Source organism: Plutella xylostella, chromosome 27 (genome assembly GCF_932276165.1).
Source record: "Plutella xylostella chromosome 27, ilPluXylo3.1, whole genome shotgun sequence".
Taxonomy (NCBI): Eukaryota; Metazoa; Arthropoda; class Insecta; order Lepidoptera; family Plutellidae; genus Plutella; species Plutella xylostella.
The window spans coordinates 2589489-2609764 of NC_064007.1; the positions used below are offsets into that span (position 1 = coordinate 2589489).

Consider the following 20276-nt stretch of genomic DNA (forward strand, 5'->3'; position numbering starts at 1 on the left):
GTTTTTAATTTTCCATAGACAACAGTTTTTGTTGAGTTGCCATAACAAATAATTATTTAGCAGGAAGGCTTGTCAGCGGAAAATAAGATGGTGTGTCGTTGTTTTTGTACGGGTACGTTGTAGGTACTTGGTACTTTGAACTTTCACACCAAACAGTATACATTAGTGTTATAAATTTATTTGAGATGTATATATAATAGAGCGTCGGCAACGCCGATGAAGTAGACGCTCTTGAGTGAATTTCTATACCAAGAATGCTTTTTTCTTTGAAACCATAGAGTTACTGGGATGTATGTAATAGCATAAGTGGTTTTCTTTGAATAAATAATTATTCTATTCTATTCTAAAAACTTGAAACCTTATTCTTACGATCCTTAGAACATTAACGGCCTCGCTTCTTTCAGACCTCAGAACAAGTAAGTTTCATACGAAGTAAAAAATTTTTTGTCTATGACATAAGCATGGACAAAATAATGTTGCTATTGTTAAGCTTCCCATAGAATAAGGAGTCCAAGTGAGCATTTATTTCAATCAACCACCTCTCCTCCATATTTTTCGTCTAAAGCCCCATCCATACGCTTGCTGTTTGTCACAAACACGGCAAACAGCAAACAAAGTCACAAACACCAACCACAATCACCGAACACAAACAGCCATCCACATGCTCGGCGAACGCTCATAACATTCCGAACCGGCAAACACGGCGGACGACGAGCTATTACTTTCGGGTTGACATATTTTTATTATATAAATTAAAGCAAGAGAAAGAAAAAAGGAAAATAAGAAGAAAGCAAAGACGATGGTGGAATAATAATAATAATAATTAAAAAAAAACTGACTTCTTCTTTTTAATTATTATTTTATTTTATAGTTTTTAGTTTATTTGAAATAATTTTTAATCAAAAGTAAGATGCAAATGATACCAAAAAGTCCTACTAATCAATACGAATCATTCAAGCCTAAACACGAGGTAGTTGCTATATATACCGTTGAGGAGTTCCCTTAACTGCCTTCCGTTTCCATCATCAGATCAGCTCAAGGTCACCATCATATTTTTTTGTTACAAGAACTATATTTATGTTTTTAATTTCGTTAGAATCGGTTAATATGTGTCCAAAATGGAAATTCATACCCTGTTTTTACCCCTTTACCCACCCTTAGGGGTGAGATAAAATTCTGAAAAAAAATGGGACCACCTGGGAGCTCAACCCAATCCAAAAAAAAAGAATTTTCAAAATCGGTTCATAAACGGCGGAGTAATCGGTGAACATACATAAAAAAAATGCGCGCCAACGAAAAAGTGTAGCAAGTTGATACGTCCGCCTCCCGCAATGCTAGCGCGCATACTGATCGCTGCCAGACGTGTGGATACGTAGCGAACTGTTTGCCGAACATCCTTTGATCTGGCAAGAAAAACCGACACCGATGCCGAACACTGGCGAACACAAACACAAACAGGCAAACAACGACAAACACCCATCCACACGTCAGTGTTTGCTGTTTGCCATTGTTCGCCGAGCGTGTGGATGGGGTTTAACACGTCACAGGTAAAAGCCGGCCGACAGCCGGTCGGCGATAAAAATAAAAATTCTATCTTAATAAATTCTTTTAGCAGTTACATCTTTTAAAATTTTGTTACAATAAATAGGTACTATTTACTAGTTATATCTAAGATACTAAGCAAATGTAAAATTCATATATGAAAACAAGTTTATTAGAGGATGGAGTTAATTTATATTTTAGTTTGGTGACAGGCCTAGCCGTAGGCGGAATGGATCGGGCAAACTTTGGCATTCGGAAGATTGGGTGGCAAATTTATATTAATTACTTGCAACACCAAATGCAGAATTTGTTTGTTCGGCTTTGGGTGTCAGCCGCTTTGTGATTTTGTGTAATTTTTATACAACTATTCAGTGATAAGTTAAAATAAGTGAACGCCGAATGGTCTTACAATGCTGCGATGTATTTTGCATCACAGTATTTAGATAAGTTTGTGTAAAAACTGCAGCTTCCGCCATGGCCATGGGACACTTGTTCAGGAAGTGCCTCGTACTGTGTCCCGTGTATTTTGTGTTTATCGCCTCTAATTATCATGTTTTCGGTGAGTATCAACATTTATTTACTATCCTGTGTAAAACTCATTCGAAATAAATAAGCTCCCAATGTCTTTTTACGGATTTTATGTGACAAAATGTACATGTACATCGTATATTTCGCTACGCGCATTTTTTTCAATTGCTCGGGTTTCCTGATTACTAACTTGTCCTGTAAAGGAAATGGGATGTATACTATCGTTATCTGTATCTCTATAACGTGTTTATGTGTTATTTGGCCGTCTCCCCTTCAGTTAACGTTTTCAACATTATTATTTCACAAAAAACTCGTAAGTACGTATTGTTGCTTCAGTCGCTACTAAATCTAAATATAGGTAGTAAGGGGGCGAAAGGGGGCAACTTCTGTCTGTATTACCATGACAACAGCGTTGGCGTATACCTTTTCAGTGAGCATGAATAGGTTTCCTGAAATAGATTGAGATTATCATAAATTAAGGTTTATTTATTCACTTGGTAATCTTCAACCATTTATACAATAAAATACCTACATGCTGTCTTATGTTTTTATGTATTATCTTTAGGTATATACCTATCTTGTAGTCACTGATACATACAGAGCATGGATGCACTAAGAGGTAGTAGGTTTTCATAGAAACTGTACTTCATAAAAACTGCCTTGCATCTTAACACACATGCCATATGGCTGTTGTGATATTGAACCTCAAATATTCTCACTGGCTTAGTGTACTTGACACTAGAATAAAATATATAAATAGTATTACCTAATTTTTATTATCAGCATTCTTCTTAGTGCCAGCGGAACTAACAAAACACAAAGAAGCAATGCTATCTATTAAAAATTCATAACTCCAACATCTAAATTCTTACCATTGAATTTTTAGTGACCTGTTTCACAGAACAGTCACCTGCATAATAAAATGGGTCTGCCTGACCTTCTAACTGACAGATTCTGCATTGGGGAGAGGACTAAATGCCCCTGCACAGTCTCTGTATCTGTGAGGCCATAAATTATTCAAGATTTTTGAGTGGCTACAATGGTCCTCATTGATGTTGTTGCTATGTACGCTAATGCGATAGTTGGACGTGTGCTAAGCTCTAAGGCAATTGTTTTTAAATTATTTTTTAAAATTTGTGATTGGACAGTTGGTGTATTTTTTGATTCTCGCTTACACCTGTGGACTTCTTATGGGTTGGCTCCTCCCATTGGGCGGAGTTAAAGTGAGACAGATCTATTTCTCTCGACTTTTATTTTGGCGGTCAATATTCGTGGGAGCTGTGTCAAGATCTTTTGTGATTTTTGTGAAGATTGTGGGACTCGAACCCGCGGCCAGGAAGCGTGGTGAGGGATTGATACCGGGCGTGTTAACCGCTTGGCCAACTGTGCTGTGACGCGCGGTCCGAAATTAATCATCCCGTGTTGCTGAGACCTACGAAACTTGTAGCAGATCACTAATTCTACGGCGTAGGCTTCGCTACGAGTTGACATATTGTTCGAGAAAAAAAAAAAAAAAAAAATAAAAAAAAAATTGGCCACAACTGTTTGGGTTCTATTCTCTATATCCTCGAACGTGCCTTATTATGGATTTTTCCTGCTGCCAGTCTACTGAGAACACCGGTGTCGTGTTAGATTGTACACAGTGCCGGGGAAAGTTCCACGGCCAATGTGTGTTATCAAATTTCGACAACAAATCATTGGATTCGGATGCGCTGGCGGCATGGCTATGCCCTAATTGTGTTAGAAAGGAACCAAAAAGAGATAACACTCCGATTCGTACTGGAAATAATAATAATAACTCTCGTCCGTGCAAACCTGAAGCTGCGAAGGTGAATAAAGGAGTGAAGACTCGGTCTCAGCTTCAAAAACCTGAGGCTTCTGGGACGCAACCTACCGCGACACCTGCTGCCGATCTTAGAGGTATCATACGAGAGGAGCTTACAAAGTTCAGAAGTGAAATGACGTCAATGATTAATACAGCCATAACTTCGGCTCTTGCAACCTTCAAACAGGAAGTGGATGATCTAAAAGCTAGTATAAATATTATATCGGACGACTACGCTAAATTAAAATCCAGTATCCAAAACATGGAATCCAAGGCGAAGGTACACGAAAAAAAGATATCTGTCTTGGACACTCTACAGCATCAGACTGATATATTGATCAAGCAGGACAATGAAAACCAGCAGTGGTCTCGAAGATCTAATATCGAAATATTTGGGATACCAGAGAGGAAAGATGAAAATTTGTTGAGTGTGGTTCAGGACTTGGCTAATCGTGTGGACTTTCCACTTGATATTAATAGAGATGTTGATTTTGTTACTCGTGTAGCTTCTTCCGACAAGGATAATAAAAAACCTAAGCCAATTGTTCTGCGCCTCTTGGCCCGCTACAAAAAGGACGACTTCTTGGCCAAATTAAAGAAGTTAAAGGGACTAAAGGGATCTGACATAGGTTACACAGGTAACAGTGGTCTGATATTCTTTAATGATCACCTGACTAAATCCAATAAGTCCCTTCTCTATATGGCCAAAAAACGCGCGAGAGAGTTGAATTATAAGTACATTTATGTAAAGAACTGCTCCATTCGCGTCCGTTTTTCTGACACGAGTCCTGTTATCGTAATTAATAGTGAAGTTGATTTAAACAAGATCAAGTAGAAGAATTGGCTAAGGTTAATATACTCATTTTCTTTGATTTGATTAGTAATAACCTTTTATATTGGGCACCGGTAATTAAAAATAATCAAATTTACATAAAGTTGAAACATTTTGATCTCTCAGCGGATAATAAGAAAACATTTAAATTATTTTGTAATTCAAAATTAATCGTATTATTATATGTGGACCATTGTCAAATAACTAGTGGATAATACGTTTTTACTATATTACCAGAATGTAAGAGGACTTAGGACTAAGACTAATATTTTTTATAGAAACTTAATTAATACGGATGCACATGCTGTATGTTTAACTGAAACATGGCTTTTGGATGGTATATCAAATAATGAACTGTTTGACTCTAGGTTTAATGTTTATAGGGCCGATCGCAACTACGCAGTACGTGGTGACACTTTGGGTGGGGGTGTTCTTATAGCCGTAAATAGTAATTATACAATAATTTCTTCTACTCGCATAGTGTTTGAGGCTGAAGCGGCTGATGCCATAATAGTCTCAATAGCATTGAACCCTCCTGTTAACACAAGAAAATTACATATTTTTTGTGGATACTTTCCCGAGTGCCCCTTGCAATTTGACTCTCTATGTAATTTTTTTGATAGAGTTTCACAGTTTATTCTTGATAACCCGAACGATTACTTTACTGTCATGGGTGATTTTAATATACCTATGGCAAAATGGTCTGATCCAACTTATGATAGTTCTGTAATTATTGAAAATATTGACAGTAATAAAGTAATAGATGCATTAGGAAGTTTCTTGGCATTTAATGATCTAAAACAATACAATAACATTGATAATGTCAATGGTAGAAGATTGGACTTAATAATTAGTAACATGATGTGTAGTGTATCCCGTTGTTCAATGCCATTAATTAAGGAGGATAAACACCACCCAGCACTTAACATTAGTATGAATTTAAGCATTAATATACTAAAACACGCTCCCCGCATAATAAAATTATTTCAAAATGCTAATTATCAATTAATAAATGAAGCAATCTCAGCAGTTAAGTGGTCCGAGATTCTAACTAGTGATGATATTAATGAAGCTGTAGACTTATTCTATAACGAAATAAACAATATTATTCTATCGCATGTCCCCTCTAAAATGATAAGGACTCAAAATCGATATCCCATTTGGTACAGTAAGTCATTAATTAAAATAATTCATGAAAAACTTAAATTCCATAAGAAATGGAAACGATATGGTAGAATATCCGATTATGATACTTTTAAATTACTTAGAGACAGACAGAAAAAAGCCGAGTTACATTGTTACAATCAATATATTAATCATGCAGAATATAATATTAATTCATGTTGTAAATACTTCTGGAACTTTGTTAAATCTAAAAAAAACAGCAATAGTTTACCTGATTCTATGCATTTTAATAGCCATTCTTCTTGTAATGGACAGGATATAAGCGACATGTTCAACAGTTATTTTCAGTCGGTATTCGAAAATGACTCTGTATTTGATGATACTTGTCGTGTTAATTCATTGAATGCGGTGAATTTGTCCTCCGTTTCACTATCACTACATTGTGTAAGCAAATACTTAAATAACTTAGATATCAATAAAGGTTCGGGTCCAGATGGTATTCCACCGGTTTTTCTAAAAAAATGTTGTAAAACAATTGCGTTGCCGTTATATATTTTATTTAATCTATCCCTGAAATCCGGCCATATGCCTATAAAATGGAAAAAAACATTTGTGGTACCTGTATATAAAAGTGGAGATACTCACAATATAGAAAATTACCGTCCCATAAATAAATTGTGTATAGTTGCTAAACTATTTGAAAAGATGGTATATGACATAATTTTTCCCATTATTCGTCCTTTAATAATTGAACAACAGCATGGCTTTGTTAACAAGAAATCGACTGAAACCAATCTTTGTCATTTTGTTGATGTAGTTTCCAATGCCATGGCTAATGGATATCAAGTGGACGTTGTATACACTGATTATTCAAAAGCCTTTGACAAAATTTCACACGTCTTACTTATACAGAAGCTTTACTCAATTGGTGTTCATGGTGTCTTTCTTAGATGGGTTCGGTCTTATTTAAGTGATAGAAGCCAGGCTGTCACTATTAAAGGTTATTGTTCCTCGTTTGTACCAGTAACTTCTGGCGTCCCACAGGGTTCGCATCTTGGCCCTCTTTTGTTTAATGTGTTTATTAATGACATATTTAAAATTTTCCAACATTCGAACTTTCTGCTATATGCCGATGATAACAAAATATTTAAAATTATTGATAGTGAAATCGATTGCAAAAAATTTCAGGATGATCTTAATGCATTATGTTCCTATTGTAGTAATAATCTTTTGAAATTGAATGCTAAAAAATGTAATATTATATCTTTTACTAGAAAAAAAAAACCTATATTATTCAACTACAAATTGCAAGATGAACCTTTGGTTAGAGTGACGGAGGTCAAAGATCTGGGTGTTTATTTAGATCATAAACTTGTTTTTAATAAACACATTGAGACAGTATCAGGTAAAGCTTATAGAATGCTTGGTTTCATCTTGAGAGTTGGTAGAGACTTTAAACAATCCTCTACTTTGATAAAACTATACAACTCCTTTGTCCGCTCGGTTCTTGAATATGGGTCCACTGTATGGAATCCACAATACGATATTTATATAAACACTTTGGAAAGAATTCAAAATAAATTTTTGAAGCATATTAATTTTAGGTTTAATAATATTAATACAAATAAAATTGATAGCCTGTCCGATAGACGCAATATGAGAGATCAGTTGTTTCTTTATAAATTACTTAATAATGAAATTGATTCATCATATCTTTTAAATAATATATGTTACCGTTGCCCTCGCGTTAATTCTAGAAGTAAACTCTTCTTTAGTTTGCCCGCAGTCAAAACTAATTACGCTGCAAATTCATTTTTATATAGAGCTTGTAAGAATTATAATAATAAGTTTAACCATTTAGATCCACTTCATTTCAGTTTTAATATTTACAAAAAACAAATTATACTAAATTTAAGAAATTAATTTTAGATGTAATTTAGTTTCTGTTTTGGTAAAAAGTACTTGTATTTACAACTTTGTTAATATTTTTTTTTTTTTTTTTTTTTTTAATAATTAACTTATTGCCTTAGTTTAAGTTCTATCTAATAGTGGAAACTTTACTGGTCTATGTATTAATTAAGAACTTTAATTTATTGTATTATGATACTGTCTGTTTCCCTAATACTAATAAATAAATAAAATAAATGTTAAAGTCTCTCCCTCCTGCTAAGATCTCCAGGTTTATAAAAGATCTTGCCGCCGTTAGAAAGACATACTAGATGATGTTTACAATGTTTTTCCACAAATTCTGGTCAGTTTTTTTCTTATCATTATCAGCAAACATACATCTAGTTCTGTGCTGAACATAAGACTCTACCAAAAAGTATCAGAACTCCTTTGTACAGCTTTATTTATATAAAAAAACTCAACTCCAAAAAAAGTAATTTAAGGTATTTTAAAGAAAGTTAAAAATTTATGTTAGTCCCAATGTAATAGGGGGCGGGCCTATTGCCATTTAACGGGCACATCCAGGACCCGAGAACAAATATCTGTGTTTAAACAAATATCTGCCCCAGCTGGGAATCGAACCCGGGACCATCGGCTCAGTGGTCAGAGTCACTAACCACTACGCCATTCGGCCGTCTAACATAACACTCTGGCGAAAAGTGGGTGCAGCAATGCACCTCTGCCTACCCCGCAAGGGAGTACATTAGTACAAGGCGTGAGTGCGTGTGTTTTTTTTTTTTTAAATTTATAACCGACAGACCACATAAAACACACAAAACTTTGTGTGACGTCATACCCCCGTTATTCGGCTCAGAATAATGAGTTTCGCCGCTCGTCGCTCAGTTCTATGGGCATAGATTATTCTGAGATTGACATATCAACATATTTTACGTCACATACGCTATGAAAATGCATCATGTTTCATAGAATTCACGAAAGTTTTTTGTAGTTTTCAACAATTATTTACTCCGTCAAAAATAAATTATAATCAAAAATATTGATGGAGGCATAATTTTGAAATAACCAAGTTTATTAAAAATTATATTTGACCTTTATTTGAATCACATGCATATTCCCTATTGTACAATCCTTATTCAAAAGATATGATGATTATGTCATGAAACTTTAAATATTTTATGTGTATGTCGCAGTCATCTGGTTGAATCTTCTATTTGATTTGAATGAATCATTAGTTCGTTCATAGTTTTAATTTTATTTATTTGGGAAACAAACAGCTTAGAATAGAGATTACTTTTTACGTTTATGCCAACAAAGTTTCCTCAGCTTAAAAATACACATTAAAAGTATTTGGTGAACCAAAATATGAAATAAAAAATGATAATAAAACAAAAAAAGAAACAATTACGCAACAAATATGAGAAAGTTAAATATGTAGTTATTGTTGTTATAAACTCTTTAAAATGGCAGTAAGAAAGGTGGAACAAATCTACATCTACGAAGTTATTATTGTATTGGCGACAGGATCTAAAAGAAGTTCATTGAATGCCACTATTTTATTGAATGACTAAAGGACATCTTGTCAAGTTGCAAATTCAGTGCAGTCATTGAATGGGATATAGCCGCCTTTGTAATGTTTGGTTAGGGTGAACATGACCAGACAAGAGTCAACAAAAACACTATGTTACAAAACTTTTTTCTCACAAATTAACTAAAAAATTACAATCAAAGTACCTTGATTTTGTTGATCATAGTTAGCTAGTTTAGGCTCAATATTTGTATTTAATAGTAGGCAGCATCTTAATATTAGGTAAACCCTTGCTGTCACACTATTTTACCACAAATAAGGCACTTTAAAGCTAATTCATTCGAAAAAAAATATTAATACAGGTGCTTTTTAGCCAGCTGGTTGACGCCATATTTATTTTGGTGACTACTAGCGGCGCAGTAGAAAAACATTGAACTAAATTTGAATCACTTGACTGATTTTAAGTCCGCTCTCTTCAAACGGCTATGTTACAATGCGCTAACTAACATTTATTGACACCTGTTCAATCAACGTTCAGCCTAGTCATACAATTGAAGAGCGTTATTCAATGAATGAGCTAGTGATTCAACCAAAAAGGAGTTTCAACCAGATGCCTGCGACATGTACATTTCTAGATTATGTCTTTGGACCAATGCACGGTTGAAAAATTCCATTCAGATTTTATGTTGTTTTTGACACTCAATTCTATTTCTATTTTCAAAGAAGATTTTATTTAAGGATATGTTAGTTCTCTGTTTATGCTAAAGGTAAAGGGTCAATACTAAATATTTAATTCAATCATGTAGCAGAAACATATCAAGCAACATCAACACTTCATCGCCACAGCCCTTTCATTTTGTGCAGCCAATTATTCTGTATCTTGTTCATACTGGACTGGTCCAGCCAGTTGACACTTTTCTGCTCCTTATTAAAGTAAATATCATTAGGTATCACCTTCATGTAGTCTTCCTTCGAACTAGCACCTAAAACTAGAAAGGCAGGACTATCAGGATTGTCACTTTTTTCAATGTAGGGCTTTTTTTGTATCTCTAGATCTCCGTTCTGTGATTTGGATAGTTCTGCCTCAGCCATCGCTGCGTGGTTGCTTTGCGGCGGTATGGAGTTTCCATTACCGTTGACGGCTTGTCTCCTTGAAGGTGTGCCCAGAAAGGAATGTCTGGGGTTTCCAATAACGATAAGAATGTGACGCAAGTTGTTGCTGGCATGTAGTGGTGCGGGATTGCTGTTTGTTGCTATCACTAGGGCGATGAGCAGTGTAGTCTGAAAATTCCAAGTAGAATTTATTATTAGGTGTGTATGTGTTGTTATTGATAAATCGTCTCCATATGCGAAAACCTATAATTAGCTTTTTGTCTATTTATGTTTTAAATAAGGTTTTCTTGTTTTTATTAGTATAAAGCTGTTGGTTTTCCATGCAATAAATAAAAATAAAATAAATGGTGGGTTAAAATTTGCGTTAAGTACCTGGTTCATTTATATGTACATGGTTTTAAGGAATGACTGAAGAACTTAACTCGAGTTCTTCAGTTATTCCTTAAAACCATTTATTAAAATTGGGCTGTGAATTAATATCCTAATAGTCTCAATATGGATTATCTGCTAAAACTACTAAAGTATTAAAAGACGTATTTTATTTATAAAATATCTTGCACTCACACAAAACATGATGTCGGATGGTCGTGAAATTCTGTTGATGATATTCACGACAAGATCTTGTCAATTTAGGAAAAGATTGGTTTTTCTTGCGAGTCAAATTCATTTACTCATTCATCTACCATGAAATTGAAAAATTTTAGTCTTGATAAAGATGGTTCTACGTTTCGTTACACTGAATTAAAAAAACGATAAGTTTGTTCACGATTATGCTATCAACAGTAGTAAATAACAGGTTATTGTTGGAAATAGGCCTCATCCTAAACAGGAGGGACTTAGCACGTTTACGCTTTTTAGCATATTTTCTGGCCTTCGAACATTTAAATGTAGGAATATATACGGACGACCGAATGGCGTAGTGGTTAGTGACCCTGACTACTGAGCAGAAGGTCCCGGGTTCGAATCCCGGCTGGGGCAGATATTTGTTTAAACACAGATATTTGTTCTCGGGTCTTGGATGTGCCCGTAAAATGGCAATAGGCCCGCCCCCTATTACATTGGGACTAACATAACACTCTGGCGAAAAGTGGGTGCAGCAATGCACCTCTGCCTACCCCGCAAGGGAGTACATTAGTACAAGGCGTGAGTGTGTGTTTGTGTGTGTGTGTGTGAATATATACGTTTCGTTGCTACAGTCAACATCACTTAAATCTATGCAATGCATCTCTCGACAAAACTAATACCCGAGACGCAGCGAATACGAGAGTGTAGAGAGCCTATTTTGCAGAACCCGCCAGTAGTTTTTATAGTGATAGTTTTGTCGAGACCTTAGACAATAACTCTCGCTGGCTTCAATGTCCTAGGGTCTTAGATTGGGGCATAGGGCTTCTGCTGTGACTCTCAATCGCGAGCGATCGCGCCCAGCCCAGGGTGTGCCGGGTGTATACATACCTACATACAGTGATACGGCAGTGATGGTACGGTAGGTGTATCGCTGTATGTAGGTGATGGTCCATCACCGATCCATAAGCAGCGTCGCCCGCCTGTCAAACATCTGTCAGAGCCATACAAGTTACATCAGATTTGACAAGCGACCGACCCTGATAAAGCTAATGTTTGGTGGTGGTAACCCCACAGGACCGTCACTGGTATTTTTTATTTTATTTTATTTTATTTGGAAGATACAGCACAATAAATGAAAGTAAATGTAACTTATATAAATAACTTTAAGCCAATTACAAATCTTCACTTCTTAATAACTAACATACAATTTACTAAGATCGTTGACATAACAGGTATAGAAAAAAATAATATTTTAAAAGTATAATAATCATAACTCTCCGTCCCCAGGTGAAGAGGTCCAGATCCTCACGGTGTCCGGCAAGGGAGCCGTGGGGCGCGACGCGGCACTGGCCTGCAGCGTTCTGCCAGAGAACGCGACTGTCGAGTGGGTGTACAAGCAGGTGCCGGTCAAGTTGAGCGACAGGTGAGTTGTTGTTACTGATGACTAGAATTGGATTACCGGATTGAATCTGCGTCTCAAGCTATATATGCTTATGCCACTTCTTCTTACAAGTCGTTTGCAATAGAAACCAACAATCATGTAAACAACAAACACGGACTGACATTGACAGCGTATTGTTTATGCCCATAGTGATGTCATAGTGTTCTAATTAGATTAAATATATAAGCCATAGACTATAAAATAAAACTGATTATATATAAAAAATGTGTTTATTAAAACTAATTTAAATCTTCGTCATCATCACTATCAGAAGTGTCGCCGGTGACCGTAATTATAAATGGAACCACTATGTCATCGCTTGCCATGTCTAAAATGCCGTCGAGCTTTTTCATTTCTTCCTCTTCCTTTTTTCGTTTTGGTTAATTATATTAAGCTCTTGAATTTTTTTTAAATTGTATTCAAATAATATTAAATTAAAATAATTTATTAAATTAAAAATAAAAGATAACTTCAGATTACGAACAACACTAACTTTTCAATGACTTATAGAGTTCGATGAGTAAAAAACTAAGATGACAGCTTGTCAAATACTTCGAAATTTTTACGTTGCAAATGTTTTAACAAATTTAACTTATAAATACAAGTTAAATCGTGTTGAAGATAATGTGAAAACATGTGTTCGTTGAAATCAGACTATGTTCATAAATTGATCGAAAATGTATGTGATTACGGAGTAATCGTGACAATTTGGTTTGTTTACATGATTGCTGGTTTCCATTGCAAACCACTATAGAGTGTATCTAATAAGCAACGGTGGTGGCGAATCGTGAAAGGATTAGCTAGGCATATTAGCGTCAATAATTGACTGCCGATTTTGATTGTGGCTCATTTCGTGCACCATTCCAGTGGGTTACTGATTTTACACTGGTTACTGATTTTGTATAGCTGGATAGACTTCAGTTCAAGTTACCTGTTTAGTTGAGTGACAGGTGTGTGACAGGTGAGTTGTATATGTCTGAGTAGGACAGACTAGTCCAGGTCCTCACGGTGTCCGGCAAGGGAGCCGTGGGGCGCGACGCGGCACTGGCCTGCAGCGTACTTCCAGAGAATGCGACTGTCGAGTGGGTGTACAAGCAGGCGCCGGTCAAGTTGAGCGACAGGTGAGTTGTAGTTACTGATGACTATAGAACAAGCCGGATTGAATCTGTGTCTCAAGCTATATGCTTTTGCAACTTCTTCGTAGCGTGTTGGTGGCAGGAAACATAAAGGATTAGCTAGGCAGATTAGCGTCAATAGTTGACTGCCGATTTTGATTTTGGCGCCTTTCCTGCACCATTCCAGTGGTTAATGGTTTTACACTGGTTACTGGTTTTCTATAGCCGGATAGGCTTCAGATCCGTTAAGGTTACTTGTGAAGTCGTAGATGTCTGAGTAGGACAGACTAGTCCAGATCCTCACGGTGTCAGGCAAGGGAGCCGTGGGGCGCGACGCGGCGCTGGCCTGCAGCGTACATCCAGAGAATGCCACTGTCGAGTGGGTGTACAAGCAGGCGCCGGTTAGGTTGAGCGACAGGTGAGTTGGTGATGTCTGATGAGGATATGGGGACAAGCCCGGTTTTTTAAAACTCTTTTATTGTATTCATTCTTAAAGCATATTCTACCAGTCAAAGTGCAGGAGGTTCAGGGAGCAGAGATTACGGTTGTCTCGAGCAGAAGTTATGCTTTGCATCTCCTTCTTCTTAGTGTGTTGCTGACAAGCAACGTTGGTGGCAAAGGTTGAATGGATTAGCCTGTCCGATTAGCGTTAGTAGATGACAACCCAAGGTACGATGGACGTATAATATGCATAGGTACAGTTGATACGTCATTAAAGAGACTCCTATCGTGCACTCATCTAAAGTGGAATTACCCCTGCAAACATTTGCATCTTACTCAGATTATTTTAACCATAACTCCCCCCAACAGAATCAAACAAAAAGACGAGGAGCGCGCGCTCCCAGAAAAAGACGTCGACGGCAACGTGAAGAAGTTCAAGGTGTCCAACTTGACCATCAGCAACGCCACCTCGGCGGACGCGGGCAACTACAGCTGTGTGGCGAGGGTTGGGGACCAGGCGGCGGAACACTTGGTCGTGCTGGACCTGGCCTTTCCAGGGAAGCTTGTGAAGAAAACTGACGGCCCGATTAGGAGGAATTCTACGGACTCGAATAATGTCACGCTGCAGTGTGTTTTTGAAGGTATTTGTAGTTTATTTTCAAGTGTTTACGTAACGTATGTTTTATCCTTTGTGTTAATACCTAGAAGGTACCTATCTACTCTCTAAATATCCGAGTTTCATTTCAGACTATATGAGTAAGGTTATATGGAATATATCTCAGAATTCTAAATTAAAACACTGATCATTCGAATAGGATGATGATCAACATAAACGTACAATGCTGGATCCTCTGCCCCTCTGCCCCACAACACTCTGTCCTCAACCTTTAGTATTTATCTACTACCGAATAGCTATCAAAAGTCGTGGTTCCAGTAAGCTGGATGGCATCCCACGCTTTATGTATAGCTGCGTACAGACCGGGCGGGGCCAACGAACGCCCAACGAACGCCAACGGTTATTCCAACGATGGATATTTATCATACGAGTACATAATACAGGGCAGATTGCAGCAACGAAGGCCAACGAAACCCGTTCGTTGGCCTTCGTTGGGCCGGTCTGTACGCGGTTTATAAGATACGTCACTAAATCTAATGTCTTGTTCACAGTGTACAAATCAAGCGAAGTGAAATGGTGGAAACGCGACAAAGACGAAGACACCATCGACTTAGAGACGAAAGTGCCGAAGCAACTCAACCTGAAACACATCGAGAGCACATACGAATTCCCCATCAAGCGGCCAGAGGATAACGGCACTTATGTGTGCCAAGTCTACGATTCTGTCACCGAAAGAAATATATCTGGCGAAGTGGATATAATAGTTCTAGCAGCGCCTAAGGTTATAATTGACTCTGTCAAAGCCATAAGCGCTTCCCAACTATTTATCAACTGGACAGTCCACGCTTACAACCTACCAATCAAAGGGTATAACCTAATGTACCGTCGACTGCCATCTTCCGACTACAACCAGTACACCAGAGAAAAAATCGGGATAAAAAACACTTCGTTCGTCATGGAAGGTTTAGATAACTCCACTGAATATCAGCTTAAACTGGAAGTGACTACAACGTACGGGTCAAGCAACCCATATGTCTACCCTCAGATAGTGAAAACATTGGAGAAGAATCCGATATTTGTCCCGAATATCTCTATCAATGGCTTCTCGGCCACGTCAGTGACGATTGGCTGGGCGGCTCCACCTGAAGACATAGCCGAGTATATCCACTACTACCTTCTAGAAGCTCGGAAGAAGGACGAGGGGGTGCCAAAGAAGGCGTATCATTCGCGGGACAGCAGAAATTTGCCGTACATGTTTGATGATCTGGAGCCGCATAGCACTTATGTTTTTAGGGTGAGTGTTTATGTTTTTATTTTCTAAATGAAGTAGAGGAGTGGATGATAAAGGTAAGTGTCGACCTTTCGACATCGTACGCAACGGACGCATCGCATTCAGCATTCTTTGTATAGAAATTCACATAAGTGCGTCCACTTCATCGGCATTGCTGACGCCGTTTCTCCATAAATCTAGACAGACTTCAGGAAGAATTTTATAATGTACCTACTTAATACCTATCGATCCTGACCCAGTTTACTAATAAATGATGATACAGTCACCTCTGCACATTGTACATATTATATAATTATTCAGCAAACAATTTTATTTCTACTTTGCACATTCTTTGCACTTTTTTTTACATAATTTTGCCTTGTTTAAACTTATTTATAAGATGTTTAGTAACTAAGATTATTTAATTAGATGCTTAAGTTCTTCTATGTAAGATCTTTTTAATCTGAAACACAGGAAAAACTCTGTTATTTCCTAGTTCAGAGCAGTATTTCATCTACATTTAGCATTAAGATTTGACCTATTTTTAAAATACTACCTATAGTTTTCTGAATAAATATTATTCTTATTCTATTCTTATTCTTATACATTTATGAAAATCCGTTTGATCAGATTCCGATAGGTGAACGCTTACCTTAATGCTCAGATTGTATTGAAAATACACATTCCAACACACAGAAAACGCATCTATGTTCATACAATTCACGAAATGGTAACTATTTCCGATGTCGTCAAATGAGTCACCCGTAAATAATTAAAGTAGGTAGCATCGTAACTGATTAAATATACACTTCTTCGGTATTCTATTGTTCCACTTCAATGTACACTATGTTGCATTGATAAATGCTTTGTACGTAAAATACGTAGCTATTTATATTCATCATTTTTATATGCGTAATAATTCGTTTTAAGTAGGTATACAATACAACTATACATATTAAGTGATATGTTTTGCATTGCAAGCATTTCTGACCTTGTTATTGTACACTCTCGAGCAATGAAAAAGTTCCAGTGACATATGGAACGAAAATGAGAGATGGAACTTTTCCATTGCTCGTGAGTGCATACACATAAAAGAAGAAAATATCCATGACTTTCAAATGCCACTAATTTTCCTCACCCCCCTCACCCCAGGTATGCGCGTGTTCAGAATTCACCCAGAAGTGCGGCAACTGGTCCCTAGAACTTGAGGCGGTGACTCTGGACGGCACCCCGGGCCGGCCCAGCGACGTCTCCGCGCGGTGTTATGAAGGGGACGCCAGAAGTCGGTTTTTGAACCTCACCTGGGCCCCGCCGCTGAAGCCTAATGCCGAGATCAAGGGGTATACGGTGAGTTTCACCTCTAGTTCTATAAACATACATACGACTGTAATCCCCGAAGGGGTAGTTAGAGGTGACTCGCAAGCGAGCCACCCGCTTTTCGGTGTATTAGCGTGTATTCATATACCGACCTATACTTATGTGCATAGGTAACTTATATTGAAGATGCGTGAGCATGACGCTTTTATTTGTTAATTACGCTTTTATTTGTTAATGTGTTATTCCTCTCATTTACTTTGGCTAGATTGTGTTTTATATTTAACATTTTCAAATATGTATTGGTCTTACATTTTGTATTGTATTAAGAACTTGTATTGTACCTTTAGATACCTACATAATACCTACCTACTTAACTATGAATGGCAACCATGAGTGATGTGTGCCCATTCAAACCTTAATAGGTTTAAGAGCACTGTATATATTATTAAGAAATATTATAAATAAATGAACAATAAACAATAAACAAACAAGCTCAAAAACGGCGATACGGCTCGCGACCTATCCTGTAAACTGGGCAAAACGCACTCAAAAACGGTGATACGTTGGGTCTGTATTTTTGGCAATAGGTAGCATAATTCACTTAAAAACGGCGATACGGCTCGTGACCTATCCTGTAAACTGGGCATAACGCATTCAAGAAGGTTGAAACAATACGGATCGCGACCTATCCTGTAAATATTGCGCACTCAAAAACGGCATACGGCTGGGGACCATCATCATTGAATCATTGGGTCTGTATTTAATTGGCAAAAGGTAGCAAACCTCTCTCAAACACGTTGATACGGCTCGCCTATTCTCTAAACATGGCACTAGATAGCTTGAGGTTCATATGCGAATGGAATGCGGCAATTTGTCTCTCTCGCTGGAGGCGGTGGCTCTGGAGGCGCCCCGGGCCGGCCCAGCGCCGTGGCCGCGCGCTGCTCCGAGGGGGACGCCCGGAGCCGCTTCCTGAACCTCACCCCAGCGCCGCCGCTCAAGCCTAATGCCGAGATCAAGGGGTATACGGTGAGTTTGAACTCTGTTCCTGTAGATATACATACATGTGCTTAGGACGGTAATCCCCAGAGGTGACTCGCAAGCGAGCCACCCGCTTTTCGGTGTGTTAGCTCAAAAACGGCGATACGGCTCGCGACCAATCCTGTAAAGTGGGCATAACGCACAAAAAATGTCGATACAATACGGATCGCGACCTATCCTGTAAACTGGGTAAAACACACTCAAAAAACGGCGATACATCTCGGGACCTATCCTATCATCATTGAGTCTGTATTTCATTGGAAATAGGTAGCAAACCTATCTCAAAAACGGTGATACGGCCCGCGACCTATCCTGTAAACATTGGGTCTGTATTTCTCTGGCAATAGCTAGCATAGCTCACTCAAAAACCTTAATACGGCTCGCCTATTCTGTAAACATGGCAATAGATAGCATGAGATTGATATAATGGAGTGCGGCTTGTGGTCTCTCTCGCTGGAGGCGGTGACTCTGGAGGCGCCCCGGGCCGGCCCAGCGCCGTGGCCGCGCGCTGCTCCGAGGGGGACGCCCGGAGCCGCTTCCTGAACCTCACCCCAGCGCCGCGGCTCAAGCCTAATGCCGAGATCAAGGGGTATACGGTGAGCTCCATAGTGTGATCAAAGATCGCTGGTTCGTGTCCGGCTCGAAGGACCACTTTCGCATGTATAAATAAAATGCAAAGTGGATTTAGTGGACTGTATTTTATTATTTTAAAGAAAACGTGCCGTCCATGACAAATAGAAAAACGGCAGTTTCAAATTGCCACATGCAAAAAATAAAGAAACATTTTTGAACACTTCATCTATCCTATAAACGTTGGTACTGTATTTGATTGGAAATTAGTAGCATAAGGTTCATATTCAAACATGAGGCTTTATTTTACGAGATCTATCAGCTGATTTACTATTATTTTGTTTGTTTTTCAGGTGGAAGTGACAGGCAATGCGACGTACATCGATCGGTTCGGATTCCAAAAGTTCGACACCTTCGGGCCTATTCCCAAGTTTGTCACGAATGCTTCTAGGAGCGTCAGGTATGTATTTATTTATTACATAAAGTACTACGCATAACTATACTCTGCCTACCCTGTAAGGGAGATTTTTTTGTATAGAACGTATATATTTATAAGCTGCCCGTGAAAGAAAGGATACCCAATCCGTCTTCGTGCTACAGGGTTTCACGGCACGTGGCCTCAGTTGAAACAAGTTTCAAGCGTCAAGTTTCAAGAGACATTTATGTCTGGAAAGCGATACCTAGGCCGCCGTACAATATTTGATTCGTCTGCTTTAGTCCACATGCATTTTACCTTTTTTTTCCACGCCATCATAATTCATCTTCACTTTTATCCCCACCAGATTCGACGACCTCAAACCGAACACCAACTACACCATAAAGCTGAGCGCCATGACCCGCACGCGGCGGCGCGGCGAGGAGGAGACGCGCCACTGCCGCACCGCGCCCGCGCCGCCCGCGCAGCCGCCGCGCCCCAAGTGGTGGAAGGTACACACTAGACACTAGACTAGGTACACTACACATAGAGCTGAGCGCCATGATGATGTACATTATGAGATGAGTGTACATTATCATAATCAGCCCGTAATAGTCTACTACTGTTAGACAAAGGCCACTCCTAATAAGCGCCACAACGGTCTGCCTTCGGCCTTCCTCAGCCTATTAGTACCAGCTGCCCTACATGCCATCGATTAAGATTGCCTTCCAACCTGTTCGTGCTATCCACCCGAGAATCTTTACTAAGACAACCCAATTAAGTTTTGAGAAACTGTTATACATAGACTAGAATCGTAACCAATTCCTCATCTAACAAACTTTCTTGTTATGAACTGTTTGTTTTTGTATTGCAGATAATAGAGAACGATAGATTCATGTTCAAGATGTTCCTACCGAGGATATCTGAACGCAACGGACCTATCTGCTGCTACAGGTGTGTATATAGAAGTTTTTTTTTTCAAATGCACAGTAATTAACAGTTTTGTGCTGATACAATTCGACTATGTATAAATTGAATTACGAGTATATGCAATAAATATATTTAAAAAATTAAATGGAGAATAGTACTAA

The 20276-nt window shown here is 38.2% G+C and overlaps 1 protein-coding gene across 1 annotated transcript in view; it reads left to right on the top strand.

Moving 5' to 3' along the window:
• The first annotated feature begins 13124 nt into the window (after positions 1–13124).
• The window catches only part of LOC105391616 (tyrosine-protein phosphatase 69D), a 34679-nt gene continuing 27527 nt past the window's right edge, over positions 13125–20276 (top strand). The window contains exons 1-8 of the mRNA XM_048631095.1: positions 13125–13130; positions 13388–13524; positions 14329–14600; positions 15127–15869; positions 16998–17192; positions 19124–19230; positions 19553–19697; positions 20060–20139. Coding sequence (XP_048487052.1) covers positions 13125–13130; positions 13388–13524; positions 14329–14600; positions 15127–15869; positions 16998–17192; positions 19124–19230; positions 19553–19697; positions 20060–20139 — 1685 coding nt within the window. The remainder of the gene's footprint in view (positions 13131–13387; positions 13525–14328; positions 14601–15126; positions 15870–16997; positions 17193–19123; positions 19231–19552; positions 19698–20059; positions 20140–20276) is intronic.